General features: G+C 40.6%; 2 protein-coding genes across 2 annotated transcripts; one reads left to right on the forward strand and one right to left on the reverse strand.

Moving 5' to 3' along the window:
• On the forward strand, positions 1–23,524 carry LOC110533794 (protein phosphatase methylesterase 1). The gene is made up of 14 exons (XM_021618316.2): positions 1–303; positions 865–958; positions 8,980–9,072; positions 10,980–11,037; positions 11,165–11,216; positions 11,701–11,855; positions 12,063–12,153; positions 12,259–12,324; positions 12,393–12,519; positions 15,186–15,315; positions 15,447–15,491; positions 15,678–15,742; positions 22,485–22,552; positions 23,061–23,524. Exons 1-14 carry the CDS (start codon positions 218–220, stop codon positions 23,062–23,064), a joined length of 1,134 nt encoding a protein of 377 aa, XP_021473991.1. The 5' UTR covers positions 1–217; the 3' UTR covers positions 23,065–23,524.
• Positions 23,525–23,718: 194 nt separating this feature from the next.
• On the reverse strand, positions 23,719–24,681 carry LOC110533795 (odorant receptor 131-2-like). Its single transcript, XM_021618317.2, has one exon. It carries the CDS (start codon positions 24,679–24,681, stop codon positions 23,719–23,721), a length of 963 nt encoding a protein of 320 aa, XP_021473992.2.
• Between the last annotated feature and the right edge of the window lie 2,796 nt (positions 24,682–27,477).

Raw genomic sequence — 27,477 nt, forward strand, 5'->3', positions numbered from 1 at the left:
ACATATCCCAGAGTGCAATGTGGCAAATGGGTTGTGGGAGACGATTGGTTGTGTCGTGAAATGAGAACAATATTAGCTGCATTTGCAGATTTCTTTTCAATTTGTTGCTGCGAAAAAGCTACCCGGTATTGGAAGAAAAATCGTAGCGTATGGTTGGTTAGAAGGAGGGGCAAGATTTGGTAGTTGACTGAACGGCCTTGGCCCCGCGTTCGACTGAATGGAGAAACAGCTGCATTTGAATTTGTTAGCCTCCAGACCTCCCGTGCCAGGAGGTTTGCAGTCTGGGTCTAAAATGAGAATGGGGTGAGTTCATAGTCAGTACAGTAGTTGAGTGCTTGACGAGGTTTTCTCTGATAGTTGTGACTAAGCACTTCAACTGGAGAATGCATAGCTAACTAATATGAGCCAACAACAGTCTATTTCTATTTTTAACTGTGGCAAAGCTAGCTAGCTAAGTTCACAACATTGCTAGCAAGCTAAATGGGTAACGTTAGCAAGCTAGCTAAAGTAACAGTTCAATCTATCTGACAGTTGACATTGGGTACTGAAACTAGTGAGGCGTTTCAATTATATTATCTTGTCGTGAACAATGCTCTTATTCACTTGTTGTTCCATTCAAGTGCGACAGACAGCTGGTTTTGACAGGTCAGAAGGCTGTCATCAGTAACTTGAGTCAAGTGACCGTTCTGAAAGCAGTTGCTAAGCTTTCTAGCTACGACTCTTTTATGGGTTGTGCTGCCTCCATATTCATCACTTTTGTTATTTGAGTGTGTACTACTGGGCTTGAACTAGAGGATAATGTAGGACTGACTATTTTAAACAAACAGTGTACTCTTCGTGTTTCTTGTACTCCACCTGATACAGACCTGGACGGAAGAGAGACTTCTCCCCTCTGTCCTGGAGTCAATACTTTGAAACGATGGAAGATGTTGAAGTGGAAAACGATAACGGCAAAGATATATCCTTTACTGCGGAGCCCATAAGCTTGCTACTGTACTTCTACATTATTCATGGTTCTATTCAATGTGTATCTTATTTTTGAAAAATAATACAAAGCCTTTCATACAGTGTGTAAATCCTGATCCAGTGCATCATGAGCATATAATGTGGCACTGGACAACGTGACCGGGAAGATTTTAATTTACCGCCATTTGAGAAATGTAAATTGTAAGAGACAATTTATGCTTGAACTGAAAATGTGGTCGGAGACTCCATATGGAGGATGTGTTAATTGCTGAGTACTGCATCACCATGCGCTGCCCACATTTTGTAACAATGCGGAGGGCTCCATATAGCTCTGCATTGACATGATTGGTTGACAGTAGGTGGGGGCAGGAGGTCCTGGAAACACAAACTCACTTCCTTGACAACAGCTCTGCACTTCTCTTCGAAGTGCAAGAGGTATGAATGCCCTGCCTTCTGGAGTGGCTGTAAATGCTGCACGGCCAATACAGACGGCAGATTGACCATGCAGCGTCTTTAAGAACCCATTAGGGCGTCCACCCATGGTGCTCAGAATGACATGCATCACATTTAGATTATGTTAATGTGTTTTAACATAACGTGTAACTCCTGTGATGAAGCAGCTAATAAAACTTCATTTTCAAGCAATTGCCAAAATGCAATTCGTGGGAAAACAACATTCTAAACAGCAAACCTTATAGCAGTTCCATATTTTAGAAACTTAGAATAGAGGGTTAATCTTAAGATGCAACAACTAGGATGGGTTGCTATTATGACTAGTACAGTATGGTGCCTTTGGCTTCTGGACATCAATAGAAAGTTGAGATGAAAACCAATAGAACAGGAGAGAAATGGCATAGCGGTGGATCCAATACTAAAGTAAATGGAAATATTACTTGGCCACAGCGGAATCGATAATCATTAACTTATAAAAAGAAAAATAGCTGTGAATTGTTTTAAATCATAAACTCGTAGACCTATGCCTATTTGGGGGTGCCCGCAATTTTGGCAGCGCCGGTGGCAATAGTCCCAGCTGATTATTTAGTTGCTGCTGTCAGTGAACAGTATCTTAAATATTTGTGAAGATAATGTGCCTTGAACAGTGGTGATTTTGGCATGTAAATCTTGGTGGGGCAAACTCCTTTAACATTTTAAAAATTATTTTGTTTAATACTTATCCATGCCACTAAACAATAAATGAATTGCACTATAAAGGTGACAATCGGTGCCCACAAACTGTTAGGGCCTATGTAAAGCTGTCCCAACAACTGAGCTTTCTTTTCAGCACCATGGAGTGATTTCTTACCATTGCTACACCTGGCTTTCAGCAGAGCCTTGTCTGGCAGCGAAACAGTTAATTTAGCCTCATTTACTGCCTTTAAAAAAAACAAACAGCTGATATAGATGACTTGCTTAATTTCTACTTACAATTGAAATGTACGAACTATGGCATAAGGGAATGATGAGGAGATAAGAGGCCATCTGTAATTTTGATTAGGACATTGATGAGCGAGCTAAGACGGGCGTAGTCAATATAACTATTTTTGGGGGGAACTTTTGAAATGTACAGTGACAGAATTCAGAACATGGGCCATTCTTAGTTTTCTCCCTGTACACCAAGTCAGAACCGTGGTATAAATAACGGGGTCGTATAAGAAGACAATGAAAGCTTTCAATATTTGATGATAACATTTCTCTAAAACATGCTATAGGCTACATGTGCACCACCAAGTCAGAACAGTAGGCTAAATTCTGAGGGGGAAAGGGACCAAATTATTAGGGGGTGGCACATGGGCTACTAACAGCTTACTACACAACATACACTTCGTATTACTTTCCTAGCTACAGTATACGTATCTCCTTGGCATATCATTTATGGAGCAGCAGACAAGACCTTTTTGGATTCATCATTGTGCTGCACTCACTTGAACAGGAAGTTGGCGCGGTGCTCCATCTTTTGGGCAAATTTTGTCATGAAACATTGTCATCAAAGTTTTGCATTCTCTGGATTTGTGGTGCTCAAGACAGCTGGGAACTCGGAAAAAAACTAGAGGCCCGAGTTCACGACTTGGAATTCTGAGTTGGATCACCGTTCAAAATGTATTTTCCCCAGTTGGAGCTAGTTTTTTTTCCCAGAGTTCCCAGTTGTCTTGAACTCACTGAAGTCTGAAATTACCCAGTTCCGGGTTTCCATTTGTTTTGAACGCAGCAGAAGTCATGCTGGATTGACAGCATAACCAATCTATTCAACCTTTTCTGGCTCATAGTGTTGCATGTGAATGTTAATCCTTTAAGCTTGAAAAAGACACCCTTAAACTGAGACTTGGACCACACTCCCTCCACCGAATACCAGGCAGGGGACGCTAAATAGTGATTGCTTTGGAACGCTTGCAGTTAGCCACTTATTCCTTCCAAACCACTCATTGTTGAATTTGCGATTTCCAACTTGTTGTTTAATGTTTGTCCAATGGCCGATGAGCACCGATACGTTTTATCTAAATTTATGTCAAGGTTGAAAACGATTTGCCAGTATATTGTTGACATGATTCATGATGACTGGTTGCCTGCTAAAATGTTGAAAGTATGATATTGACAGTCCAATCAAAGCTACGGTAGATGCAGTGCATCTTCACGTTTTCCACATTTTTGTTACGTTATAGCTTTTTACTTAGGTATTTGGCAGCGATTACAGCCTCTAGTCTTCTTGGGTATGATGCTATAAGCTTGGCACATCTGTATTTGGGGAGTTTCTCCATTAGTTTTTTCTGCAGATCCTCTCAAGCTCTGTCAGGTTGGATGGGGAGCGTTGCTGCACAGCTATTTTCAGGTGTCTCCAGAGATGTTAGATCAGGTTCAACTCCGTGCTCTGGCTGGTTCACTCAAGGACATTCAGAGACTTGTCCTGAAGCCACTCCTGCATTGTCTTGGCTGTGTGCTTAGGGTCGTTGTCCTGTTGGAAGGTGAACCTTCGCGCCAGTCTGAGGTCCTGAGCCCTCTGGAGCAGGTTTTCAAATTGGATCTCTCAGTACTTAGTTCTGGTGTGGCTTCTGTCTGTCCACTCTCGTCACCACTCTGATTGGTGGAGCACTTTAGAGATACGCTGCAGAGATAGGCTGCTTTGAAGCAAGCTAAGACATGCCTCATATGAAGTAAACCATTCAGGTTTCAAACAATGAACTCGTTTTTTTTTTCAAAATGCAGACTGCTTCCAGTTCACATTGTAAAGTAGTGGGTGATGCGCTGATAGCCTGTTGCCTGCAGTTTAATGGTGCTTCAATTACCAATAAAAATGGTAGCTTTTTTTTATTATGCACTGAAACTGTTCTTAACAGGCAATTGCTTTTACATTTTTTATTCAATTTATGGGCTATGGAGAAGCAAAATAAATCCCCATTTAAAATCGGTTCTGTATGTTATGCACATAAACTCAGCAAAAAAAAGAAATGTCCCTTTTTCAGAACCTTATCTTTCAAAGATAATTTGTAAAAATCCAAATAACTTCACAGCTCTTCATTTGTAAAGGGGTTAAACACTGATTTCCATGCATGTTCAATGAACAATAAATAATTAATAAACATGCACTTGTGGAACGGTCGTTAAGACACTAGCAGTTTACAGACGGTAGGCAATTAAGGTCACAGTTATGAAAACTTAGGACACTAAAAGAGGCCTTTCTACTGGCTCTGAAAAACACAGAAAGATGCTCAAGGTCCCTGCTCATGTGGACTGTAGATGTAGCCAGGGCAATAAATTGCAATGTCTGTCATGTGAGACGCCAAAAACAGCGCTACAAGTAGACAGGACGGACAGCTGAACGTCCTCTCCGTGGCAGACCATGTGTAATAATGCCTGCACAGGATCGGTACATCCGATCATCACACCTGTGGGACCGGTACAACAACAACTGTTGTGACATTTCTGTAATTAATCAAATTAATTAAGCAAGTACCAATCAAAAGTTTGGACACCTTCTCATTCCAGGATTTCTTTATTTTTACTATTTTCTACTGCTAGGTTCTTATTTTTCAGAGTAAATGACTCACGGACACTAGAGAAGCTTAACCAAGTTTAATACTTCCCAAAGGTTCTGTACAGCTGTGTTCAGACAGCAAAACATTTCTCACCATCACAGTTATATACATCCCACTTAAGACACTACTCCTTCCCTCCAATCCTTACATCTTATGGTTCAACAGGAAAAGGGTAACAGGATACCAAACCCTTATTACACCCTTAAGGGGATCTGACCTCACCTCCTGACCTTACCTAATCCACAGATGTCCATCTGTCTTTCCTGTATCAACGCAGTGCTCTCCTCCCTTCCCCCAACACATTCCAACGCCATCTGGCTTTCTACAGAAAACCATTAACTTCTGACCTAAAACCCAGTCGTCTCTTTCACTCCTAATGTTCTATGCTTCTTCTCTATCATTTATTTAATATCTCAATGTTCAAAATGTTGAATCCAACACTACATTGTAGGATAATAGTGAAGACATCACAACTATGAAATAACACACATGGAATCAGTTAAGAACAAATTCTTATTTACAGGGACAGCCTACTCCATACTCCCCATCGGGGAATTGAACCCCGGTCTCCCGCTTGCCCGCATTCTCTATTTCAGCCATTATTGAGGGTACTTGAGGTCACCGGGAAAATCTGGACATGGCCTGCTCTCCCTTATGTAAGGAATTAGGCACTTTCCAATGTTTACTACAGTATGAATTAGAGGTCGACCGATTATGATTTTTCAACACCGATACCGATTATTGGAGGACCCAACCAAAAAAACGATACCGATTAATTGGCCAATTTTTATATATATATATATATATATATATATATATATATATATATATATATATATATATATATATATATATTTGTAATAATGACAAATACAACAATACTGAATGAACACTTATTTTGACTTAATATAATACATCAATAAAATCAATTTAGTCTCAAATAATGAAACATGTTCAATTTGGTTTAAATAATGCAAAAACAAAGTGTTGGGGAAGAAAGTAAAAGTGCAATAATTGCCATGTAAGAAAGCTAACGTTTAAGTTCCTTGCTCAGAACATGAGAACATATGAAAGCTGGTGGTTCCTTTAAACATGAGTCTTGAATATTCCCAGGTAAGAAGTTTTAGGTTGTAGTTATTATAGGACTTTCTCTCTATACCATTTATATTTCATATGCCTTTGACTATTGGATGTTCTAATAGGTACTTTAGTATTGCCAGCCTAATCTCGGGAGTTGATAGGCTTGAAGTCATAAACAGCACAATGCTTGAAGCATTGGGAAGAGCTGCTGGCAAACGCAGGGATGTGCTGTTTGAATGAATGCTTACGAGCCTGCTGCTGCCTACCACCGCTCAGTCAGACTGCGCTATCATAGACTTAATTATAATGTAATAACACACAGAAATACGAGCATTAGTTTACGGATTTGACCATATTAATGACCTATCATTTAGAAAACAAAACGTTTATTCTTTCAGTGAAATACGGAACTGTTCCGTATTTTATCTAACGGGTGGCATCCATAAGTTTAAATATTGCTGTTACATTACATAACCTTTTATGTTATGTCATAATTATGCAAAATCATGGCAAATTAGTTCGCAACGAGTCAGATGGCCCAAACTGTTGCATATACCCTGACTCTGCATGCAATGAACGCAAGAGAAGTGACACAATTTGCCTAGTTAATATTGCATGCTAACATGAATTTCTTTTAACTAAATATGCAGGTTTCAAAAAATTATACTTCTGTGTATTGATTTTAAGAAAGGCATTGATGTTTATGGTTAGGTACATTCGTGCAACGATTGTGTTTTTTTTGCAAATGCGCTTTTGTTAAATCATCCCCCTTTTGGCGAAGTTGGCTGTCTTTGTTAGGAAGAAATGGTCTTCACACAGTTCGCAACGAGCCAGGCGGCCCAAACTGCTGCATACCCTGACTCTGTTGCACAGAACGCAAGAGAAGTGACACAATTTCCCTAGTTAAAGGAAATTCATGTTAGCAGGCAATATTAACTAAATATGCAGGTTTAAAAATATATACTTGTGTATTGATTTTAAGAAAGATGTTTATGGTTAGGTACACTGATGCAACGTCAGGGCTTTTTTTCGCGAATGCTTTGTTAAATCACCCGTTTGGTGAAGTAGGCTGTGATTCAATGATAAATTAACAGGCACCGCATTGATTATATACAACGCAGGATAAACTAGTAATATCATCAACCATGTGTAGTTAACAAGTGATTGTTAAGATTGTTTTTAATGCTAACTAGCACCTTACATTGGCTCCTTGCAGCACTCGCATAACAGGTAGTCAGCCTGCCATGCAGTCTCCTCGTGGAGTGCAATGTAATCGGCCATAATCGGTGTAAAAAAAATGCAGGTTACCGATTGTTATGAAAAACTTGAAATCGGCCCTAATTAATCGGTTGGCCTCTAGTATGCATTGTATGTCGGCTATGTTTACTTGTCAGATGGCAACAACAACTGCCCGAGTTACAACAGGAATGCTCTCCATCAGTGCTCAGACTGTCCGCAATAGGCTGAGAGAGGCTGAACTGAACTGAACACAACGTTGCCTATGGGCACAAAACCACCGTCGCTGGACCCAGACAGGATTGGCAAAAAGTGCTCTTCACTAACAAGTGGTTTTGTCTCACCAGGGGTGATGGTCAGATTCATGTTTCTCTGGAGAGAGATCGATTTGAGAGATCGATTTGGAGGTGGAGTTTCCGTCATGGTCTGGGGCGGTGAGCTTGTTGTCATTGCAGGCAATCTCTTTTTTTATTATTATTTTTTTTTTTTAGAATTTTACCCCTTTTTCTCCCCAATTTTGTGGTATCCAATTGGATATCTTGTCTCATTGCTACAACTCCCGTACGGGCTCGGGAGAGACGAAGGCTGAATGTCATGCGTCCTCCGATACACGTCCTCCGATACACAACCCAACCAGCCGTACTGCTTCTTAACACAGCGCGCATCCAACCCGGAAGCCAGCCGCACCAATGTGTCGGAGGAAACACCTGGCAACCTTGGCGCGCACTGCGCCCGGCCCGCCACAGGAGTCGCTGGTGCGCAATGAGACCCCTACCGACCAATCCCTCCCTAACCCGGACCTCCCGGACCTCCCGGTCGCGGCCGGTTACGACAGAGCCTGGGCGCGAACCCAGGGGCTCTGATGGCACAGCTGGTGCTGCAGTTCAGCTCGGCATTGTGTCGGAGGAAACACCTGGCAACCTTGGCGCGCACTGCGCCCGGCCCGCCACAGGAGTCGCTGGTGCGCAATGAGACCCCTACCGACCAATCCCTCCCTAACCCGGACCTCCCGGACCTCCCGGTCGCGGCCGGTTACGACAGAGCCTGGGCGCGAACCCAGGGGCTCTGATGGCACAGCTGGTGCTGCAGTTCAGCGCCCTTAACCACTGCGCCACCCTCATTGCAGGCAATCTCACAGCAAGAACTGGCAAATCTGGTGCAGTCCATGAGGAGGAGATGCAATGCAATGCAGCTGGTGTCCACACCAGATACTGACTGTTACTTCTGATTTTGACCCCCCCCTCCTTTATTCAGGGACACATTATTCAATTTCTGTTTGTCACATGTCTTTGGAACTTGTTCCGTTTGTCTTAGTTGTTGAATCTTGTTATGTTCATTCAAATATTTACTAATGTTAAGTTTGCTGAAAATAAACGCAGTTGACAGTGTGAGGACGGTCTTTTTACTTTAGTTGTGATAGTTGTTGGATAAATAAGATACACAATGACTCGAGGCCGAATTCCACAAAGTTGTCGAAATTATCCTATAGACCGATAAGCATGAGGGTCTACTGTATTTCCATCAATTGGTATTTCCATCAATGAATATAAAGTATTATTTTGCCATAGGATATATATATATATATATTTTTTTTTTTCCTGGCAAGTTTTATTGGCTTTAACAGAAGCCCTGATGTGTCTAGACTCTATATTCCTTGACTACTCTGCACACGTTCAGAATCTATAGCAGTGGCCAGCATGGTCCTGTGCTTCTACTGCTCCATGGAGGAGGCCACTCTGCTCTCTCCTGGGCTGTGTTCACTGTGAGTAATACTATCAAATACCAGATAGAGCACCCATCCTGTTTTATGTACACACACTACAGTGGTTCCTCCTTTAAATGTTGCAACATTACGCTGGGGGACTTAGAGGTAATTTGTGATTTAGTACGGTACCCTGCGTCACCACGTCATTGCTCCAGACCAGCACAAGGGGGAGTTAGTTCTGATTCTGCTTTTGGGTCCTACTGTGTCTCTGACAATGAATGGGTGACATAAATCTAAAAAAATAAAAATAAATTGCGGCTGTCAGTGAAACTGAATTGTGTGTATTGTAGGCTATGTTTACTTGTCAGACTACACAGTAGCCTAATAAACAAATGCAGGTGGCTTATATTTTCAAAATGCTTTTATTATCCAAATGTAAAACATATTGTACAGTACCGTATTTCTTCATCAGCATCTTTATATTGTCATTAATAAAATAATGATATAAATACTCTTTCAAAATGTAGATGTTGATTTAGTTATGGATCCATAATGAATTACTATGGGAATAAATATCACTGAAATACAGCAATATTGTAACAAAGTTGCCTAATGAAGGCATAGAAATTGTTGCTTACTGGAAAATACTCTTTCAAACACACATGCTCATGTTGTACAGCATCATTATGGCTATTGGCAGAGCTATATTTTGGCCTTAATAAATATTATTTTGGCCTTTTTATTCAGATTACAATTGTCGTTTTCAAAACAAAGACAGTGAGCGATCTCCAAAATATCATATATATATATATATATATATATGTATATATATGTATATATATGTGTATGTATGTGTGTGTTTATGTATATATATATGTATGTGTGTTTATGTATATATGTGTGTGTTTATGTATGCGCCTTCCCGCTGTGGACGTCTATTTCAGCACTGTTTTGCGCTGCTCTGAGACAAGCATGGAGAAACAAATGTTCAATTATATTCTTAAGATATGTGTTGACAGAATATAAGCAAGTGATGTATGCTAAATAATCAATTTAGGTTTCTCCTGAAATAAATTATTCTAAATGGCAAACTGGCTTTATTTACAAATTAGTGAGACTGTCTCACCCCATGTTCAAGAATTGCCTTTTTCTCACTCACTCTAGGTTAAATGAAAACGAAATCTCCAAAATATCTTTACTTTTTAAACAAGCGATTTATTATTAATTAATTTAGAATTCTATAAAAGCCCCTTAGATATTCTCACAGATGCTAACGGAAAATGCCCCTTAGATATCAATGTAAAATCCTCAATGTAATTATTAGCGGAGAGTCACGTCATTGAAAAACATATTTTTAGATATACCATATGCCTGCCATAGGCTAAATGAGTATTGCTTACACTACAATTAGGGTGTGGAAATGTTATGCCCCTTGGATATTAATTTAGAATCCTCCAATCCTCTTATGCTGTAGCCTACTCCCGACCGTCACGTTGAACAGCGCAATATTTTCCATTCCATCCTAATGGAAACCCTGAGGGTTTCGTCTTTCTCGGAATAGAAACACCATAATATGAATCTAATTAATTAAGCCACATTTCTTAATCAATCCCATATACTATGTTATTACAAAAAATGTTTTCAATTATCTAGTAATGCCAATATGGAAGACTATTAAATGCTCCTCAAAGTTGCACTGGTGGTCAAACTAGCACTAACTTGCAATAACTTAAAAAATGGCTGACAATTAAATAACATGCCATAGAATGCTGCAGCAGCCCGCAAGGTGTGCTGCAGTATAATGCAACTTTTTTAAAGGAGGAACCACATGTCTTGCATTTAAGGTTGTGTTAAGTGACTGTTGAATATGGAGCAGGATGTTTGTGAGCATGCCTTATAGCACAGATTGACACTGCATTCAGGCCAGAGTTAACAGTTTACACAGAGTTGTTTTGTGTTTTCAGGAGGTGATATACAACAGAATTAACTGCAGGGTGGTGGCTATGGACCTCAGGGCCCATGGTGAGTGGCTAACTCTTCCTCATGATAACACACATTTCATCTGGTTACCTCACATTCAATCGTCTCAATAGTATTTGTTTTTTTAAATTATTATTATTATTTTTTTACAATTTTCTGTCCCACACAGGTGACACCAAAGTAAAGAATTCTGACGATCTCTCAGCGGAAACAATGGCCAAGTAAGTTGTCAGGAATATTTTGGCTACTAACATTTACAGATAAAATTACCCACACGCTCTGTCATTCAGAGATGAGTGTTCTGCAGGGCGAGGGATGAGGGAGGTATTGTGTTGTTGAGATGATATGGGAGTGAACAGGACTGGACAGGAGGCAGTGGTGTAGGTGTACTGCAGGGGGGTGAAGAGAACCTGCTGGAGAGAGAGGACTGAGTCAGATGAACCATCTGCTGCTGCCTCCCACTGAGACACTAATCTGCTGTTTGATGCAAGGAGAAAACAGGCTTGCTGCATCCCCAACATAGTGTTTATATCAACAAAGTGCCAGTGGGAAGAAACTGACGTCTCTGCTCTGGAAACTAAGGGACAGAGATTCCTATATTGTCCATATTCTGTTGTCTGTGGTTGTTTGAGGAGCTGGATAAGGCTGGTTTGTATGAGTGAGATCGTTCCTGCAGTTGGTTGATGCTGGTGTTGTCTCCACCAGGGACATTGGCAAAGTGGTTGAAGCACTCTATGGCGAAAACCCACCTCCGATCATGATGATTGGACACAGCATGGGTGGAGCTATAGCAGTTCATACCGCTGCAGCCAACCACGTGCCGTCGTTACTTGGCCTTTGTGTCATTGACGTCGTGGAAGGTGAGTATAGTACTTGTGTTGTTTTTTTTTGTCCCATGATCGGGACTTTTGATGATCAAACAAGCAGCAATTGGGGAGCTGGAAAAAGAGAATTGATTAATTCATTGTTTTATATGCTAGTAAAGTGATATGACACAGCTAGGCGTATTCATCAATTTATTGATTGACTGATTAGTTAATCATATTTGTGTTATTGTATTTATTCAGGCACAGCAATGGATGCCTTAAACAGTATGCAGAATTTCCTCAGGAGTCGACCAAAGACCTTTAAGTCTGTGGAGAATGCCATTGAGTGGAGGTGAGATGCTGTCTATACACGCTGAAGTGTAAAAATACTCAAATGCTTTACTAATAGAGCATAATCAAAGTAATGTGTTTTCTGAACTTGTCCATCCCCCATCAGTGTGAAGAGTGGACAGATCCGAAACGTTGAGTCAGCCCGGGTGTCCATGGGAGGCCAGGTGAAAAAGTAAGTCTGGACTTTCAGATGTGACTGTTCAGGACCTGTAACTAAATAAGTCTTTACCTCTTCCATAGATGTGAGGAACCCCTTAACAGTCCAGGTGTCTCCAAAAGCATCGGTGAAGTCATCATTGAAGAGGAGGAGGAGGAGGAGGAGGATGGAGAATCCAATCACAAGAGAAAGAAGGAGGACGACCAAGAGGTCAGGGCTGAGCTGATTAGTGGGAAATGTTGTTGATTTAAAAACTACATTTTATACCTACAGTGCATTTGGAAAGTATTCAGACCCCTTGACTTTTTCCACATTTTGTTACGTTGCAGCCTTATTCTAAAATGGATTAAACCATTTCTCCCCCACTCAATCTACACACTGACCCATAATAACAAAGCAAAACCGGTTTTTAGAAATCTTTACAAATTTATATAAAAAATTTGAGAGAGAGAGAACACACACGGTCTCATCTTCCTGGCTTCTGGGAAGCTAAGTAAAATACCATCCTGTGTAGATAACCAAGGTGGCTTATGGGAAGGTTAGAAGTGACTGACTAAGCAATCTTGGTATCAGCTATAGGAAAACTGCATCGTCTGTAAAGGCTAGACTCTCCGCCTAACAGTCCATCAAGACTCGTGGGCTGACGGTCTCATTATTGCAATAATTAATCGATATTAAATAAAGATTATTGTTTGAAGAAATTACCAAGACCAAGTCTCTCTCAGTACTGAATTTTCACGACAGTCTTCTTGGATATGATGCTACAAGCTTGGCACACCTGTATTTGGGGAGGTTCTTCTATTCTCTGCAGATCCTCTCAAGCGCCGTCAGGTTGGATGGGGAGCTTCGCTGCACAGCTATTTTCAGGTCTCTCCAGAGATGTTCGATCGGGTTCAAGTTCAGGCTCTGGTTGGGCCACTCAAGGACATGCAGAGACTTATCCCGAAGCCACTCCTGCATGGTATTGGCTGTGTGCTATGGGTCACTGTCCTGTTGGAAGGTGAACCTTCGCCCCAGTCTGAGGTCCTGAGCACTCTGGAGCAGGTTTCATCAAGGAACTCTCAGTACTTTCCCCCGATCCTGACTAGTCTCCCAGTCCCTGCTGCTGAAAAATGTCCCCGCAGCATGATGCTGCCGCCACCATGCTTCACCGTATGGATGGTGCCAGGTTTACTCCAGACGTGACGCTTGTAGTTCAGGCCAAAGAGTTCAATCTTGGTTTCATCAGACCAGAGAATCTTCTTTCTCATGGTCTGAGAGTCCTTTAGGTGCCTTTTGGCGAACTCCAAGCAGGCTGTCATGTGCCTTTTACTGAGGAGTAACTTCTGTCTGGCCACTCTACCATAAAGGTCTGATTGGTAGAGTGCTGCAGAGATGGTTGTCCTTCTTGAAGGTTCTCCCATCTCCACAGTGGAGCTCTGTCAGAGTGACCATTGGGTTCTTGGTCATCTACCTGACCTATCCCACGATTGCTCAGTGTGGCCGGGCAGCCAGCTCTAGGAAGAGTCTACGTAGTTCCAAACGTCTCCCATTTAAGAATGATGGAGGCCACTGTGTTGTTGGGGACCTTCAATGCTGCAGACATTTTGTGGTACACTTTCCCAGATCTCTGCCTCGACACAATCCTGTCTCAGAGCTCTACTGACAATTCCTTCGACCTCATCGCTTGGTTTTTGCTCTGACATGCACTGTTAACTGTAGGACCTTAAATAGACAGGTGTGTGCCTTTCCAAATCATGTCCAATCAATTGAATTTACCACATGTGGACTCCAATCATGATGATAAAACCGGACTCAATTTTGAGTCTCATAGCAAATGGTCTGATTATTTATTGTAAATAAGGTATTTCTTTTTTTTAAATTTTGAATGCTAACATTTCTAAATGTTGTTTTGCTTTGTCATTATTGGGTATTGTGTGTAGATTGATGGGAAAACATTTTATTTAATACATTTAGAATAGGGCTGTAACGCAACAATGTGGGGAAAGGGTCAGAATACTTTCCGAATGTACTGTATGTATTCAGGTGGGTTTGTATGCACGAGTCTTCTTAGGCATTAGTGGCTGGGCCATTCCACAAATGCGGTACATGTTGAGAAGTGTAACTTGTTTCTTTAGACATTTTTTTAAATTTTTATTAATGGTTTTACCATATTAAAATGAGAGTTCAGTTCACGTTACAGGGGTGACCATAAAATGAGGGACAAATTAATAACTAATCAGATGAAATAAATAAGAAATTAATCAAAAGCAACAAAATAACTAGGGCTTTTCAATTCTGGTTCAAATCTTCCTGGAAGTGATGGTGTTGATGGAGAGATGTCAAAATACTGAATTTTGGCCCCTTAGCGAGCCTTTATTTATACTGAACAAAAAATGTATACAGATGTAAAGTGTTGGTTTAATGAGTTAAAAAGATCCCCGAAATTTTCCATATGCACAAAAAGCTTATTTCTCTAAAATGTTGTGCACACATTTGTTTACATCCCTGTTAGTGAGCATTTCTCCTTTGCCAAGATAATCCATCCACCTGACAAGTATGGCATATCAAGAAGCTGATTAAACAGCATTATCATTACACAGATGCACCTTGTGCTGGGGTGAAAAAATATATAAAAGGCCATTCTTTTTCTTGGAACAACCCAGTTGATGTATACATCTGGGTGCATATGTCATCTTGGGGAAGTGTATTACATTTCCCACCTTTACACAGTCTGTTGTAGTGTGTACATGAAGAGTAAATTAACATAGGGCGGCGCACAATTGGCCCAGTGTCGTCTGGGTTAAGGCTTGGCTGTGGTAGGCCGTCATTGTAAATAAGAATTTGATCTTAACTGACTTGCCTAGTTAAATAAACTGTCTCTTGGCCTTCTTTAGGTGAAGAAGGAGAGCCTCTATACCTGGCAGATTGATCTGTCAAAGACAGAGAAGTACTGGGAGGGCTGGTTCAGTGGACTGTCTGCCCTCTTCCTCTCCTGCCCTGTGCCAAAACTGCTCCTGCTCGCTGGTGAGTCCCTTTAGTTAAGTCAGTTTTAATCCACATGACTGTAAATTGTTTTCAATATAATTAAAATACCTTTTTGTCTTTGACATTGGACTAGAGCACACATTGTTGATATAACATTTCCCTCTTTACAGGTGTGGACAGGCTTGATAAAGATCTCACAATTGGACAGATGCAAGGTGAGGACGGCCTCATAGATTAATGTGTGTTAGGTTGGTTGGTTGTTTACAATTATGGCGCCGATAGTGACCGTGAAATCCCACTGTAGATCTTTCCCCACCCACTCCTTGTTGGTTTACTGTCACATCCTTTAAATCCAATAGAAGTGTGTTGCACATGAAGATTTGTGTTCTGTTTGTGTTCAGGGAAGTTCCAGATGCAGGTGCTCCCTCAGTGTGGCCATGCTGTCCATGAGGACGCCCCTGAAAAAGTGAGTGGGTTTTAACCGTCTGGATATGAAGGTATGAGGCTAAACAACTGCTTGGTGCATGTGCAGGCAGGTTACTAGAAACACATGTCGATTTTGGAGGTTTGAAAAGAGAATGTTGATAAATGCTGTCCTCGGCGCTCACCCCAAAAATTAAAAACTACGGCAGAGCTCTGGGCTGGAACACACGATGCTCAGATCCAGAGCACGCTGCTTAGACCACTGTGCCCGGCAGTTCACAATTGTCTAGCAAGCAGGGAGAGTACTTGATGATACTAAATTAAAGCCCTTTTAATTTATTTATTTTTATATAAACATTTTATGCTTTCCCCAAACCATAGCCCTAACCTTGACCACTTTATTATGAATGCCTAAACTTAACCCATTGAGTTGTTTCTGTTTTAACCCTGTGTCTATGTAGCCTCACTACTTTTATAGCCTCGCGACTGTATATAGCCTGTCTTTTTACTGTTTTATTTCTTTACTTACCTATTGTTCCCCAAATAATTTTTTTTGCACTATTGGTTAGAGCCTGTAAGTAAGCATTTCACTGTATGGTCTACTACACCTGTTGTATTATTCGGCGCACGTGACAAATAAACTTTGATTTGAACCACGCGGAATTAATTGTTAAAACATGTACGTTCATCCAAATCCTGACATGAAACTATGAGATCAAGTTGGCATTTCTTTGTTTCCCATTTTGTTGCGATAGTCGAGGTTCAGGGAAAGTAATATTGCACACAAAATACTATTCTCAATTAGGGCTGGACGATATGGCCAAAATATCATCTATTTTTTTTTAAATGGACTATTTTTGTTTTTGACTAGCCTGGTTAAATAAAGGTGAAATAATATATATATATTTTTTTTTTAAATACTGTTGAATTCAACTTCAACCTAAAATAATTTCCTGCATTTCTGTCAATTTCTGCATTTCCTCCACTCATTTGAGATCATTTCCACACTGCCATGATATGGGCAAATATACTAGGCTTTATTTTTAACCAAATGTTGCCATTGCGATTTAGATCAAAACACTTGGGTGAACTTTTGGAATCATGGAAATATAATATTTATTATAATTATATAGTTAGAATATAATTTAATAGTGGGCACTTTGAGTACAGTGTTTGACATGACAACAAATGAAAATGCTATGGATGAGTTATTGTGACAGGGTAGGAACCAAAGTTATGTTCAGTGTTTCCTCAGGAACCCTACAATCTTTGGCTACATTAAATATTTATTCACACAGCCAACATATTCATGCTTTGCCTATTCCTCTTTGATTTAGAAGATACTGTTGCACAAACAACATGCTGATTTAGGCCTCCACCAGTACTGGTATCAGGCTGTATTAGCTAGCTACGTTTGCTCTGACTCAGTACTTTTATTAGCTTGTTTATTTTTTATTGAATATCCAAAACATACAATGTACTTGCAGTGAAGCCGCTCAACAGCTACATCATACCAGTCATCCAACAGATCCCATTCAGAGCGATACACAGAAGCATCCAGGGTCAATTCCCAGCTCAAGGGCACGTTGACAGATCTCCCGTCAGGCCAAAAAATGTAAACCCGAACCTCCAAGATTCCCCCTCCCCCCGAATGGTTGAGCTGTTCCTCAACCATTCGAGACCCCTCCCACAGTCATACCCCCAATAATAATAATAATAATAATAATAATAATAATACAAAATACAAGGAAAAGACAAGAAAACAGCAAACATTTTTTTTAATGATTTTTAATTTTAAACAAAGGACATCAAGGACAACTCAAATCATAACAGCAATGCTAACTGTATATGTTTGTGTGCATGTCTGGCACTATTACATGTACGGTATGTGTGTGTTCTTCTATGCGTTTATTGGAATGAGAGTGTGTATATGTACAAACACCTGCACGGCATCAGCCTCAGGCAAACCGGCATTAGTTGTTAAATCACTGCCCCTCAGTGTCATTCAAACATACTTTTTATTATGTTTATTTAGACTTTTTAAAATGTTTTACTTTGACAATCATATCTCCCGCACAGCAACTCCACTCCCGCTTGTCTCCAATTCCACATCCCAACATTCAGCTTCCCTCAGCCCATCCCACCTATCTCTGCTGGCCACCTTCTTCGGATTTCTACGCAACACATATCTTTCAACTATGCTGTGATGTTTAACGTACAATTTCAATCTATCTAATCGAATAGAATCCACAGATTGCGAGTTGAAAATAAATATTTTTGCTAAGGGTATTAGGAATTGACTTGCCCGCTTTCTCCAGATCTCCTAACAATACTATTTCTAGGGTCAATTTTAGATCAATGCTATGCAATTTCAGCCATTCCTGAACCTGAGACCAGAAACAGGCTACCTGAGGGCAATACCAAAATAAATGGTCTATTGATGCTGTATCCTCACAACAAAATCTTGCAGAGCTTCGATGATTTTATGCCCCAAATATTTTGTTGGTGGCAAGAAGTCTATATAATTTAGCTGAAAAGCACAAAGTCTTGAATCTTGCGTTTTTATATATCAACTCATACACCCTGTACCATGGAATCGGTACATCAAAAATCTCTCCCCAACTATTTTGCAATCTGTATGGCACAGTTGTCAACATCCTGGTCCTCAAATGAAACTGGTATACTTTCCTATTTATGCTATTTTTATTCCTCTGCCAGTTTTGATCCTTAATATTAGGCAGACAGATCAGTTCCCTACCTCCTCCCGCTGCTACCCGCCTCCTCAATTTTTGGGGCAATGCTGTAATCAATTGGTTGTACTCTTGGATTGAGCAAACCTTCCCGTACAATTCTCATAACTCCATGAAGGACAAAACTCTACCATTCCAATTTACAATATAATTTAAGAACAAAATACAATTTTCAAACATCTTTCCCATAAATACAGGTATTTTATCAACCAGCACATGTCTATTTTTACTAGTTTTCTATCTTTTGTGATATGAATACCAAGTATGTCTACTTCACCATCAGCCCATTTTATTGGTAAATTGCTGGGTAACGTAAAAGTTGTATTTTTTAAAGATCTAACACATAATATTGTACACTTATCATAATTAGGTTTTAGTCCAGAGAGTACAGAAAAGTTATCTAGATCTTCAGTGAGACATTTGCAGGGATCTAGCTTCCAGACTTAATATAAAACTTGAATCATCGGCATACGTGGACACCTTTGGTTTTAAGCCTTGGATTTCTAATCCTCTGTTGTTATTAGACCTGATTTTTAATAGCTAGCATTTTGATGGCCATAACAAACAGATATGGTGACAGCGGACCCCCTGTTTAATGCCTCTTGACAATTCAAAACTCTCTGAGAAGTAGCTGTTATTTACTATTGTACACTTGGGGTTGCCTTACATTATGTTTACCCATTTTATAAGAGAATTACCGAAATTGAAAAAATCCAGGCATTTATAAATAAAATCCAGTCTTAATTTATCAAATGCCTTTTCAAAATCCGCTATAAATACCAGGCCTGGCTTTCATGATGTTCTATTATTTCTAGTAGTTGTCGTATATTATCTCCAATGTATCGTCCATGTAAAAAACCTGTCTGCTCACGATGAACAATACCTGGTAAAACCCTTTTTTAATTCTGAGTGCTATGCATTTCGCTAGTGTATTTGCGTCACAACATTGAAGTGTAAGGGGCCTCCAGTTTTTTAGATAGACTGGGTCTTTATATTTGCCATCTGGGTCTTAGCCATCTTGTTTTAGTAAAAGAGAACTCAGACCTTCCTGCTGAATACCTGACAGACTGCCATTTTCTATAGGAGTAGTTTAAAACAATCTAACAATGGGGCTTTTAGTATATCAAAAAAGGCTTGATATACCTCTACCAGTATGCCATCAAGCCCTGGGTTTTTTCCAGACTGAAAGGATTTAATAGCCTCAATTTAAGTACTGGAAATAATTCCTTACCGTAATCTTCATTCAGTGGGAGAGGATGAGACAGAAAGGAGAACATCTGCCTAAAATAATTAGCTTTCTCTTTTCAAATATTATTCGGAGAATCATGGATGACTCTGTATTCAGTAACGAGTTTCTGCATATTCTTTTTGTTAGCGTTCCTGTATTGGAGATTTCAGGTCTTTTGCTTTATTTTTGTAATAGATTACATTAGATTGTACTTGAAAAAGTTCAAGTTATTTTTGTTTTTCCTCTAACTTATTTTGTATCTCTGTAGTTTTTATTTATATCTATCTACCTGTACTATTAGTGCATGGATTTACCTTTTTAGTCATGCCTCTTTAGCCAGAAACTGCTTTTTTATTATTGATGAATATTGAATTGAATGACCTCTGAAGGTACTTTTAAAGGTAACCCAAACAATAAGGGTATTTGCTGAACCTATATTATACTGGAAAAATTCAGTTAAAATAATTTTGTCTTAGTTAAAAATAAGTTATCCTCCAGTAAACTTTGATTAAATTTCCAATATCCCCGTCGAATCTATGAGTTATGTGAATGCCAATTAGATGATGATCCGATCACATTGTCTCCTATCCAAACTTTTTACAACTTTGAAGCAAGAGGGAAAGAGACAGTAGTCAAGACGACTAGCTTGATTAAGTCTCCTCGGTCTATCTCACTAGGTCTGGGTTTTTTAGTCTCCAAATATCCACTATTTCTAATGTGTCCATAATATTTGTGTTTTCCTTAAGGGCACGGTGATAGTTTGTGGAGTGATTACCTTTACGGTCCATTGAGGTACTTAACACTGTTTTATAAACTCAGCAATTAAAGAAACGTCCTCTCACTGTCAACTGCGTTTATTTTCAGCAAGCTTAACATGTGTAAATATTTGTATGAACATAACAAGATTCAACAACTGAGACATAAACTGAACAAGTTCCACAGACATGTGACTAATGGAAATGGAATAATGTGTCCCTGAACAAAGGGGGGGTCAAAATCAAAAGTAACAGTCAGTATCTGGTGTGGCCACCAGCACTGCAGTACTTAATGCAGAATCTCCTCCTCATGGACTGCACTAAATTTGCCAGTTCTTGCTGCACCTGCAAGTTCCCGGACATTTCTGGGGGGAATGGCCCTAGCCCTCACCCTCTGATCCAACAAGTCCCAGACGTGCTCAATAGGATTGAGATCCGGGTTCTTCGCTGGCCATGGCAGAACACTGACATTCTTGTTTTGCACGAAATCGCGCATAGAACGAGCAGTATGGCTGGTGGCATTGTCATGCTGGAGGGTCATGTCAGGATGAGCCTGCAGGGAGGGTACCACTTGAGGGAGGAGGATGTCTTCCCTGTAACGCATAGCGTTGAGATTGCCTGCAATGACAACAAGCTCCGTCCAATGATGGTGTGACACACCGCCCCAGACCATGACGGACCCTCCACCTCCAAATTGATCCCGCTCCAGGGTACATGCCTCGGTGTGATACTCATTCCTTCGATGATAAACGCGAATCTGACCATCACCCCTGGTGAGACAAAACCCGCGACTCATCAGTGAAGAGCACTTTTTGCCAGTCATGTCTGGTCCAGCGACGGTGGGTTTGTGCCTATAGGCGACATTGTTGCCGGTGATGTCTGGTGAGGACCTGCCTTACAACAGGCCTACAAGCCCTCAGTCCAGCCTCTCTCAGCCTTTTACGGACAGTCTGAGCACAGATGGAGGGATTGTGCGTTCCTGGTGTAACTCGGGCAGTTGTTGTTGCCATCCTGTACCTGTCCCACAGGTGTGATGATCGGATGTACCGATCCTGTGTTACACGTGGTCTGCCGCTGCGAGGACGATCAGCTGTCCGTCCTGTCTCCCTGTAGCGTTGTCTTAGGCGTCTCACAGTACGGACGTTGCAATTTATTGCCCGGGCCACATCTGCAGTCCTCATGCCTCCTTGAAGCATGCCTGAGGTACGTTCATGCAGATCAGCAGGGACCATGGACATCTTTCTTTTGGTGTTTTTCAGAGTCGGTAGAAAGGCCTCTTTTAGTGTCCTAAATTTTCATAACTGTGACCTTAGTTGCCTACCGTCTGTAAGCTGTTAGTGCCTTAACGACCGTTCCACAGGTGCATGTTCATTCATTGATTATGGTTCATTGAACAAGCATTGGAAACCGTGTTTAGACCCTTTACAATGAAGATCTGAAGTTATTTGGATTTTTACGAATTATCTTTGAAAGACAGGGTCCTGAAAAAAGGATGTTTATTTTTTGCTGAGTTTAGTCTCCTACCATAGCCAGCTAACTAGCGATTAGCATAAGTGGCTAACACGTTTTAGCTTAACTTGCTAAGAAAATACACACTAGCTGTTTGCAGATGTAAGAATCAAAAACTAATATTGTAATTATAGAACACTTGTGGATTTATATTAAGATCAAAGTGGAAACAGCATCATTGTCATCAACATTGTTGCATGTGCTGCTTTGAGCATGCAGACTGAACTAAAGTGTCTCATGGTCAAGCAACATGCGCTCCTTGAGTGACAGGATGGGACTAGCTAGGTCTGTGTGGAAAGGGGCATGGAGAGAGGGATGACTCAAGTAGCGGAGTAAACTGTAAAAATGGACGTTACACACGGCGTATCACATTTAACAAACAAAACATTCAAATACCGTTATAGAAGGTAATGTAAAAACCCAAACCGGTCCGTGCATAAATACTGGTGTATATAGTTAAATACGGTATACCGCCCAACCCTATTCTCAATGTCTGGGAAGTAGAGTCTGCGAACTAAACCCACATTGCTTTTGTTTCCCCAGGTAGCAGACGCTCTGGCCTCGTTCATGGTCCGTCACAAGTTCACTGAACTCAAGGAGGGTTTCCTGTGGTAAGACTCATTTAACTCGAATAGAAACATATCACACATTTGTTTACAATGTTGTTTATTACTTTTAAGTCTACTTGTCCAATAGTCAATGTACAATCTCATTGTTAAGACCTGCACAAACATGTATCGCTTCTCTGAACTGTTAAAATCACATGATTTATGGCCTAGCAGTTAGGACTGCTGCCTACAACACATGCTTGCTAGTGTCGGCGGGGGTACAAATCGGTCCCACTGCCTTTGTGACTATCTCTCTCCTCTGTCAAATAAAAAACAAAACCCTCAATGTACATATATGTACATTAAAAAAATCAACTCATAAATTATGGACGTCATACAATATAAAGTTTTGTAACGATTAACGATACACCAATATTGGTAGTTACTGTATAAGTTACTGTATAAGTAATTATTTTCGATATCTAATGGGATGCTAACTGGTACAGGAAAACCAAAAGGCATGTGTTTTATGCTTTCGTGTTCTTGTTTTTTTGTTGTCAAATTGTAACAGCTAATGGGAATGGGATCCAAATAAATAGTCAACTACATAGAAAAGTCCCAGTTTTGCCCTGGACCCAAACAGCACTTATGGAGGAGTTGCCTGGAGCCTCATGGACACCATCTTCTGCAAATTACTCCCAACTGGAAGAAAATAGATCGGGATAAATTAAATAAACTTGAGCACTGTACAACTGCAAAATTCTCAGCACTTTGGTTCTTAAATTTAAATTATCTTTTGAAAATGAGTTATTACTTTGCGAAATGTACATGTAAATCTTTTGCCAATATGACTTTGCCTTTTTGTTTTTTAATAAGGCAGGGATTTGGTTTCACCCATCCCACTCAACCTTTTTTTTTTCTTTTCCTGTGATGGCTTGCATGTTTCTTGTTCAATTTTGGGTAACTCCATGTTGTGCTATGTGTTTAATAACATCGTTGGATTTTAAGAATGATTAAAAATGCATTAGGACAATTTCTACAGATCTTTTCATTTCTGTTCTGTTGCATGTCTGGTTTATGCACTGTTTACTTCCATGGTGAACAGAGACACCCATTAGGGACTATTCTGCCAGTGTACCAGACTGACGATGGGCTCCCAATTGTCTTAACTGACCGGGTAAGTTATCTGGCTTGAAGGAACATGAAGAAAAATAGTGCCAGGTTTTCTTCTATTGTACCATCACAGCAGCCTTGACCTTTCTAGTTCTGCAAGTTAAGTAGTGTAGGAACAGGGGTCGTACGGCATCATCCCTCAGCCCGTAGATGAGTGGGCTCAGACATCTTGGCAGGATGATGAGGAAGAGGAAGTTTAAGTATCGCAGGTCAATAAAGATGGTAGTACTGCCTACACTGGCCAGTGCACTTTCTATGGGTGTGTACAGAAAAGATGAGAGCGACAGGCCCAGCTGAACCAGGTGCAGCAGCACTGTCTTGTGGGCCTTACTGGCTTTCGTTTTGTCAGAGGCAGACCTGGCTGTGACAATTATGGCAATGTATGTGTAAATGATGATGAGAGATACAGCTACAAAGCAAAAAGCATTGAACCCCTGAAACACTTGCATCTGCCACAACGCAATGAATAAATTCTGCCGTGTGCAAAATATCGGGGTAACAAAAAAGCCGGGATCTTTTACTGTAGAATAAAGCATATCAATTATAAGATTTATGAATATGACAAGCCAGATGACAGCAATGGCAATGCCAGATCTTTTGGGTGTGGCTATGTCACTATGCCGTAGAGGGAGGCAGATGGCTGCATAGCGTTCTAGAGACATCAACGCCAGGTTAAGTGGGGCAACACGGGACATGCCACTGCCAAACATGACAAACAGTCCACAGACAACCTTTACCAATCGTAGATAAACCAAGGCAAACACATACATAAGGCAGCTGACCAGCAACTGCATGGAGTCATTTAATAGCAAATGTGTGAAGAGAATGTAGCGGGGAATTTTCATAAAAGTAATTCTGCTACTCATAGCAACAATCATCACGCAATTTATGTAGATAAAACATACAGCCATCAGGATTGCCACTGCCACTTTAACCATATTCCTCTCATTCATCTCAAATATGATCATCTGTTCATATATAAAAGAAGTCTCCTGAAAGGTTTCATTGGTTACTGCCATACTGAGTGCCTTTGAAAAGAAAGAGATTGAGAGGAGAACCTATTAGAACATCATTATTACAAGAAACTAAATGGTTATCTGATTAACATTATTCAAAATCTGTAAAAAAAATATAAAAAATCAGAGGTGACAGTTCTAACAAGTCCATAGATCTGTACACCGAAATCTGAAATACAAACCTTTGTGATTGGTAGGACTGAGGGAGCCTTCCTCAGACTGTTGTTGTGATGTTGAGATCTATATTTATAAATGGATGAAGTCGGTGACATCATGGTATCATTGGCCCTAAGGTAAAGATCATCTCTGATTGGGCTACATTTTCACTCACTCACACACACACACACATGAGATGGGTACCAATACTCCCCAATAACAGAATGATCTGAGAGGAGAGATGGTCAGTTGACAACTTATTGATCGTTCTCCCAGTTTACTTCAGTAGCACCGTATAGGCAGTGGTGGAAAAAGTACCCAAAAGTAAAGATACCTTATTATAAAATGACTCAAGTGAAAGTCACCCAGTAAAATACTACTTGATTAAAATTATTAAAGTATTTGGTTTTAAATATAGCTACAGTGCCTTGCGAAAGTATTCGGCCCCCTTGAACTTTGCGACCTTTTGCCACATTTCAGGCTTCAAACATAAAGATATAAAACTATTTTTTTGTGAAGAATCAACAACAAGTGGGACACAATCATGAAGTGGAACGACATTTATTGGATATTTCAAACTTTTTTGAAAAATTGGGCGTGCAAAATTATTCCGCCCCTTTACTTTCAGTGCAGCAAACTCTCCAGAAGTTCAGTGAGGATCTCTGAATGATCCAATGTTGACCTAAATGACTAATGATGATAAATACAATCCACCTGTGTGTAATCAAGTCTCCGTATAAATGCACCTGCACTGTGATAGTCTCAGAGGTCCGTTAAAAGCGCAGAGAGCATCATGAAGAACAAGGAACACACCAGGCAGGTCCGAGATACTGTTGTGAAGAAGTGTAAAGCCGGATTTGGATACAAAAAGATTTCCCAAGCTTTAAACATCCCAAGGAGCACTGTGCAAGCGATAATATTGAAATGGAAGGAGTATCAGACCACTGCAAATCTACCAAGACCTGGCCGTCCCTCTAAACTTTCAGCTCATACAAGGAGAAGACTGATCAGAGATGCAGCCAAGAGGCCCATGATCACTCTGGATGAACTGCAGAGATCTACAGCTGAGGTGGGAGACTCTGTCCATAGGACAACAATCAGTCGTATATTGCACAAATCTGGCCTTTATGGAAGAGTGGCAAGAAGAAAGCCATTTCTTAAAGATATCCATAAAAAGTGTTGTTTAAAGTTTGCCACAAGCCACCTGGGAGACACACCAAACATGTGGAAGAAGGTGCTCTGGTCAGATGAAACCAAAATTGAACTTTTTTGGCAACAATGCAAAACGTTATGTTTGGCGTAAAAGCAACACAGCTGAACACACCATCCCCACTGTCAAACATGGTGGTGGCAGCATCATGGTTTGGGCCTGCTTTTCTTCAGCAGGGACAGGGAAGATGGTTAAAATTGATGGGAAGATGGATGGAGCCAAATACAGGACCATTCTGGAAGAAGACCTGAGACTGGGACGGAGATTTGTCTTCCAACAAGACAATGATCCAAAACATAAAGCAAAATCTACAATGGAATGGTTCAAAAATAAACATATCCAGGTGTTAGAATGGCCAAGTCAAAGTCCAGACCTGAATCCAATCGAGAATCTGTGGAAAGAACTGAAAACTGCTGTTCACAAATGCTCTCCATCCAACCTCACTGAGCTCGAGCTGTTTTGCAAGGAGGAATGGGAAAAAATGTCAGTCTCTCGATGTGCAAAACTGATAGAGACATACCCCAAGCGACTTACAGCTGTAATCGCAGCAAAAGGTGGCGCTACAAAGTATTAACTTAAGGGGGCTGAATAATTTTGCACGCCCAATTTTTCCGTTTTTGATTTGTTAAAAAAGTTTGAAATATCCAATAAATGTCGTTCCACTTCATGATTGTGTCCCACTTGTTGTTGATTCTTCACAAAAAAATACAGTTTTATATCTTTATGTTTGAAGCCTGAAATGTGGCAAAAGGTCGCAAAGTTCAAGGGGGCCGAATACTTTCGCAAGGCACTGTAAGTATCAAAAGTAAAAGTATAAATCATTTAAAATTCCTTATATTAAGCCAACCAGACGGCACAATTTTCTTGTTTTTTAAATTTACAGATCGCCAGGGGCGCACTCCAAAACTCAGACATAATTTACAAATGATGTTTAGTGAGTCTGCCAGATCAGAGGCAGTAGGGATGACCAGGGATGTTCTCTGTTTAGTGAGTCTGCCAGATCAGAGGCAGTAGGGATGACCAGGGATGTTCTCTGTTTAGTGCGTCTGCCAGATCAGAGGCAGTAGGCATGACCAGGGATGTTCTCTGTTTAGTGAGTCTGCCAGATCAGAGGCAGTAGGGATGACCAGGGATGTTCTCTGTTTAGTGAGTCTGCCAGATCAGAGGCAGTAGGGATGACCAGGGATGTTCTCTGTTTAGTGAGTCTGCCAGATCAGAGGCAGTAGGGATGACCAGGGATGTTCTCTGTTTAGTGAGTCTGCCAGATCAGAGGCAGTAGGGATGACCAGGGATGTTCTCTGTTTAGTGCGTCTGCCAGATCAGAGGCAGTAGGGATGACCAGGGATGTTCTCTGTTTAGTGAGTCTGCCAGATCAGAGGCAGTAGGGATGACCAGGGATGTTCTCTGTTTAGTGAGTCTGCCAGATCAGAGGC

Source organism: Oncorhynchus mykiss, chromosome 10, assembly GCF_013265735.2.
Source record: "Oncorhynchus mykiss isolate Arlee chromosome 10, USDA_OmykA_1.1, whole genome shotgun sequence".
Classification (NCBI taxonomy): Eukaryota; Metazoa; Chordata; class Actinopteri; order Salmoniformes; family Salmonidae; genus Oncorhynchus; species Oncorhynchus mykiss.

Bases quoted from the DNA above. Each gene is read 5' to 3' on its own strand.
- LOC110533794 (XM_021618316.2), top strand. From the start codon at position 218: ATGGAGAAACAGCTGCATTTGAATTTGTTAGCCTCCAGACCTCCCGTG. The intron at 959-8,979 runs ATATCCTTTACT...ACTACTCTGCAC, and splicing joins AAAACGATAACGGCAAAGAT to ACGTTCAGAATCTATAGCAG. The intron at 11,038-11,164 runs GTGAGTGGCTAA...TGTCCCACACAG, and splicing joins TATGGACCTCAGGGCCCATG to GTGACACCAAAGTAAAGAAT.
- LOC110533795 (XM_021618317.2), bottom strand. From the start codon at position 24,681: ATGGCAGTAACCAATGAAACCTTTCAGGAGACTTCTTTTATATATGAA.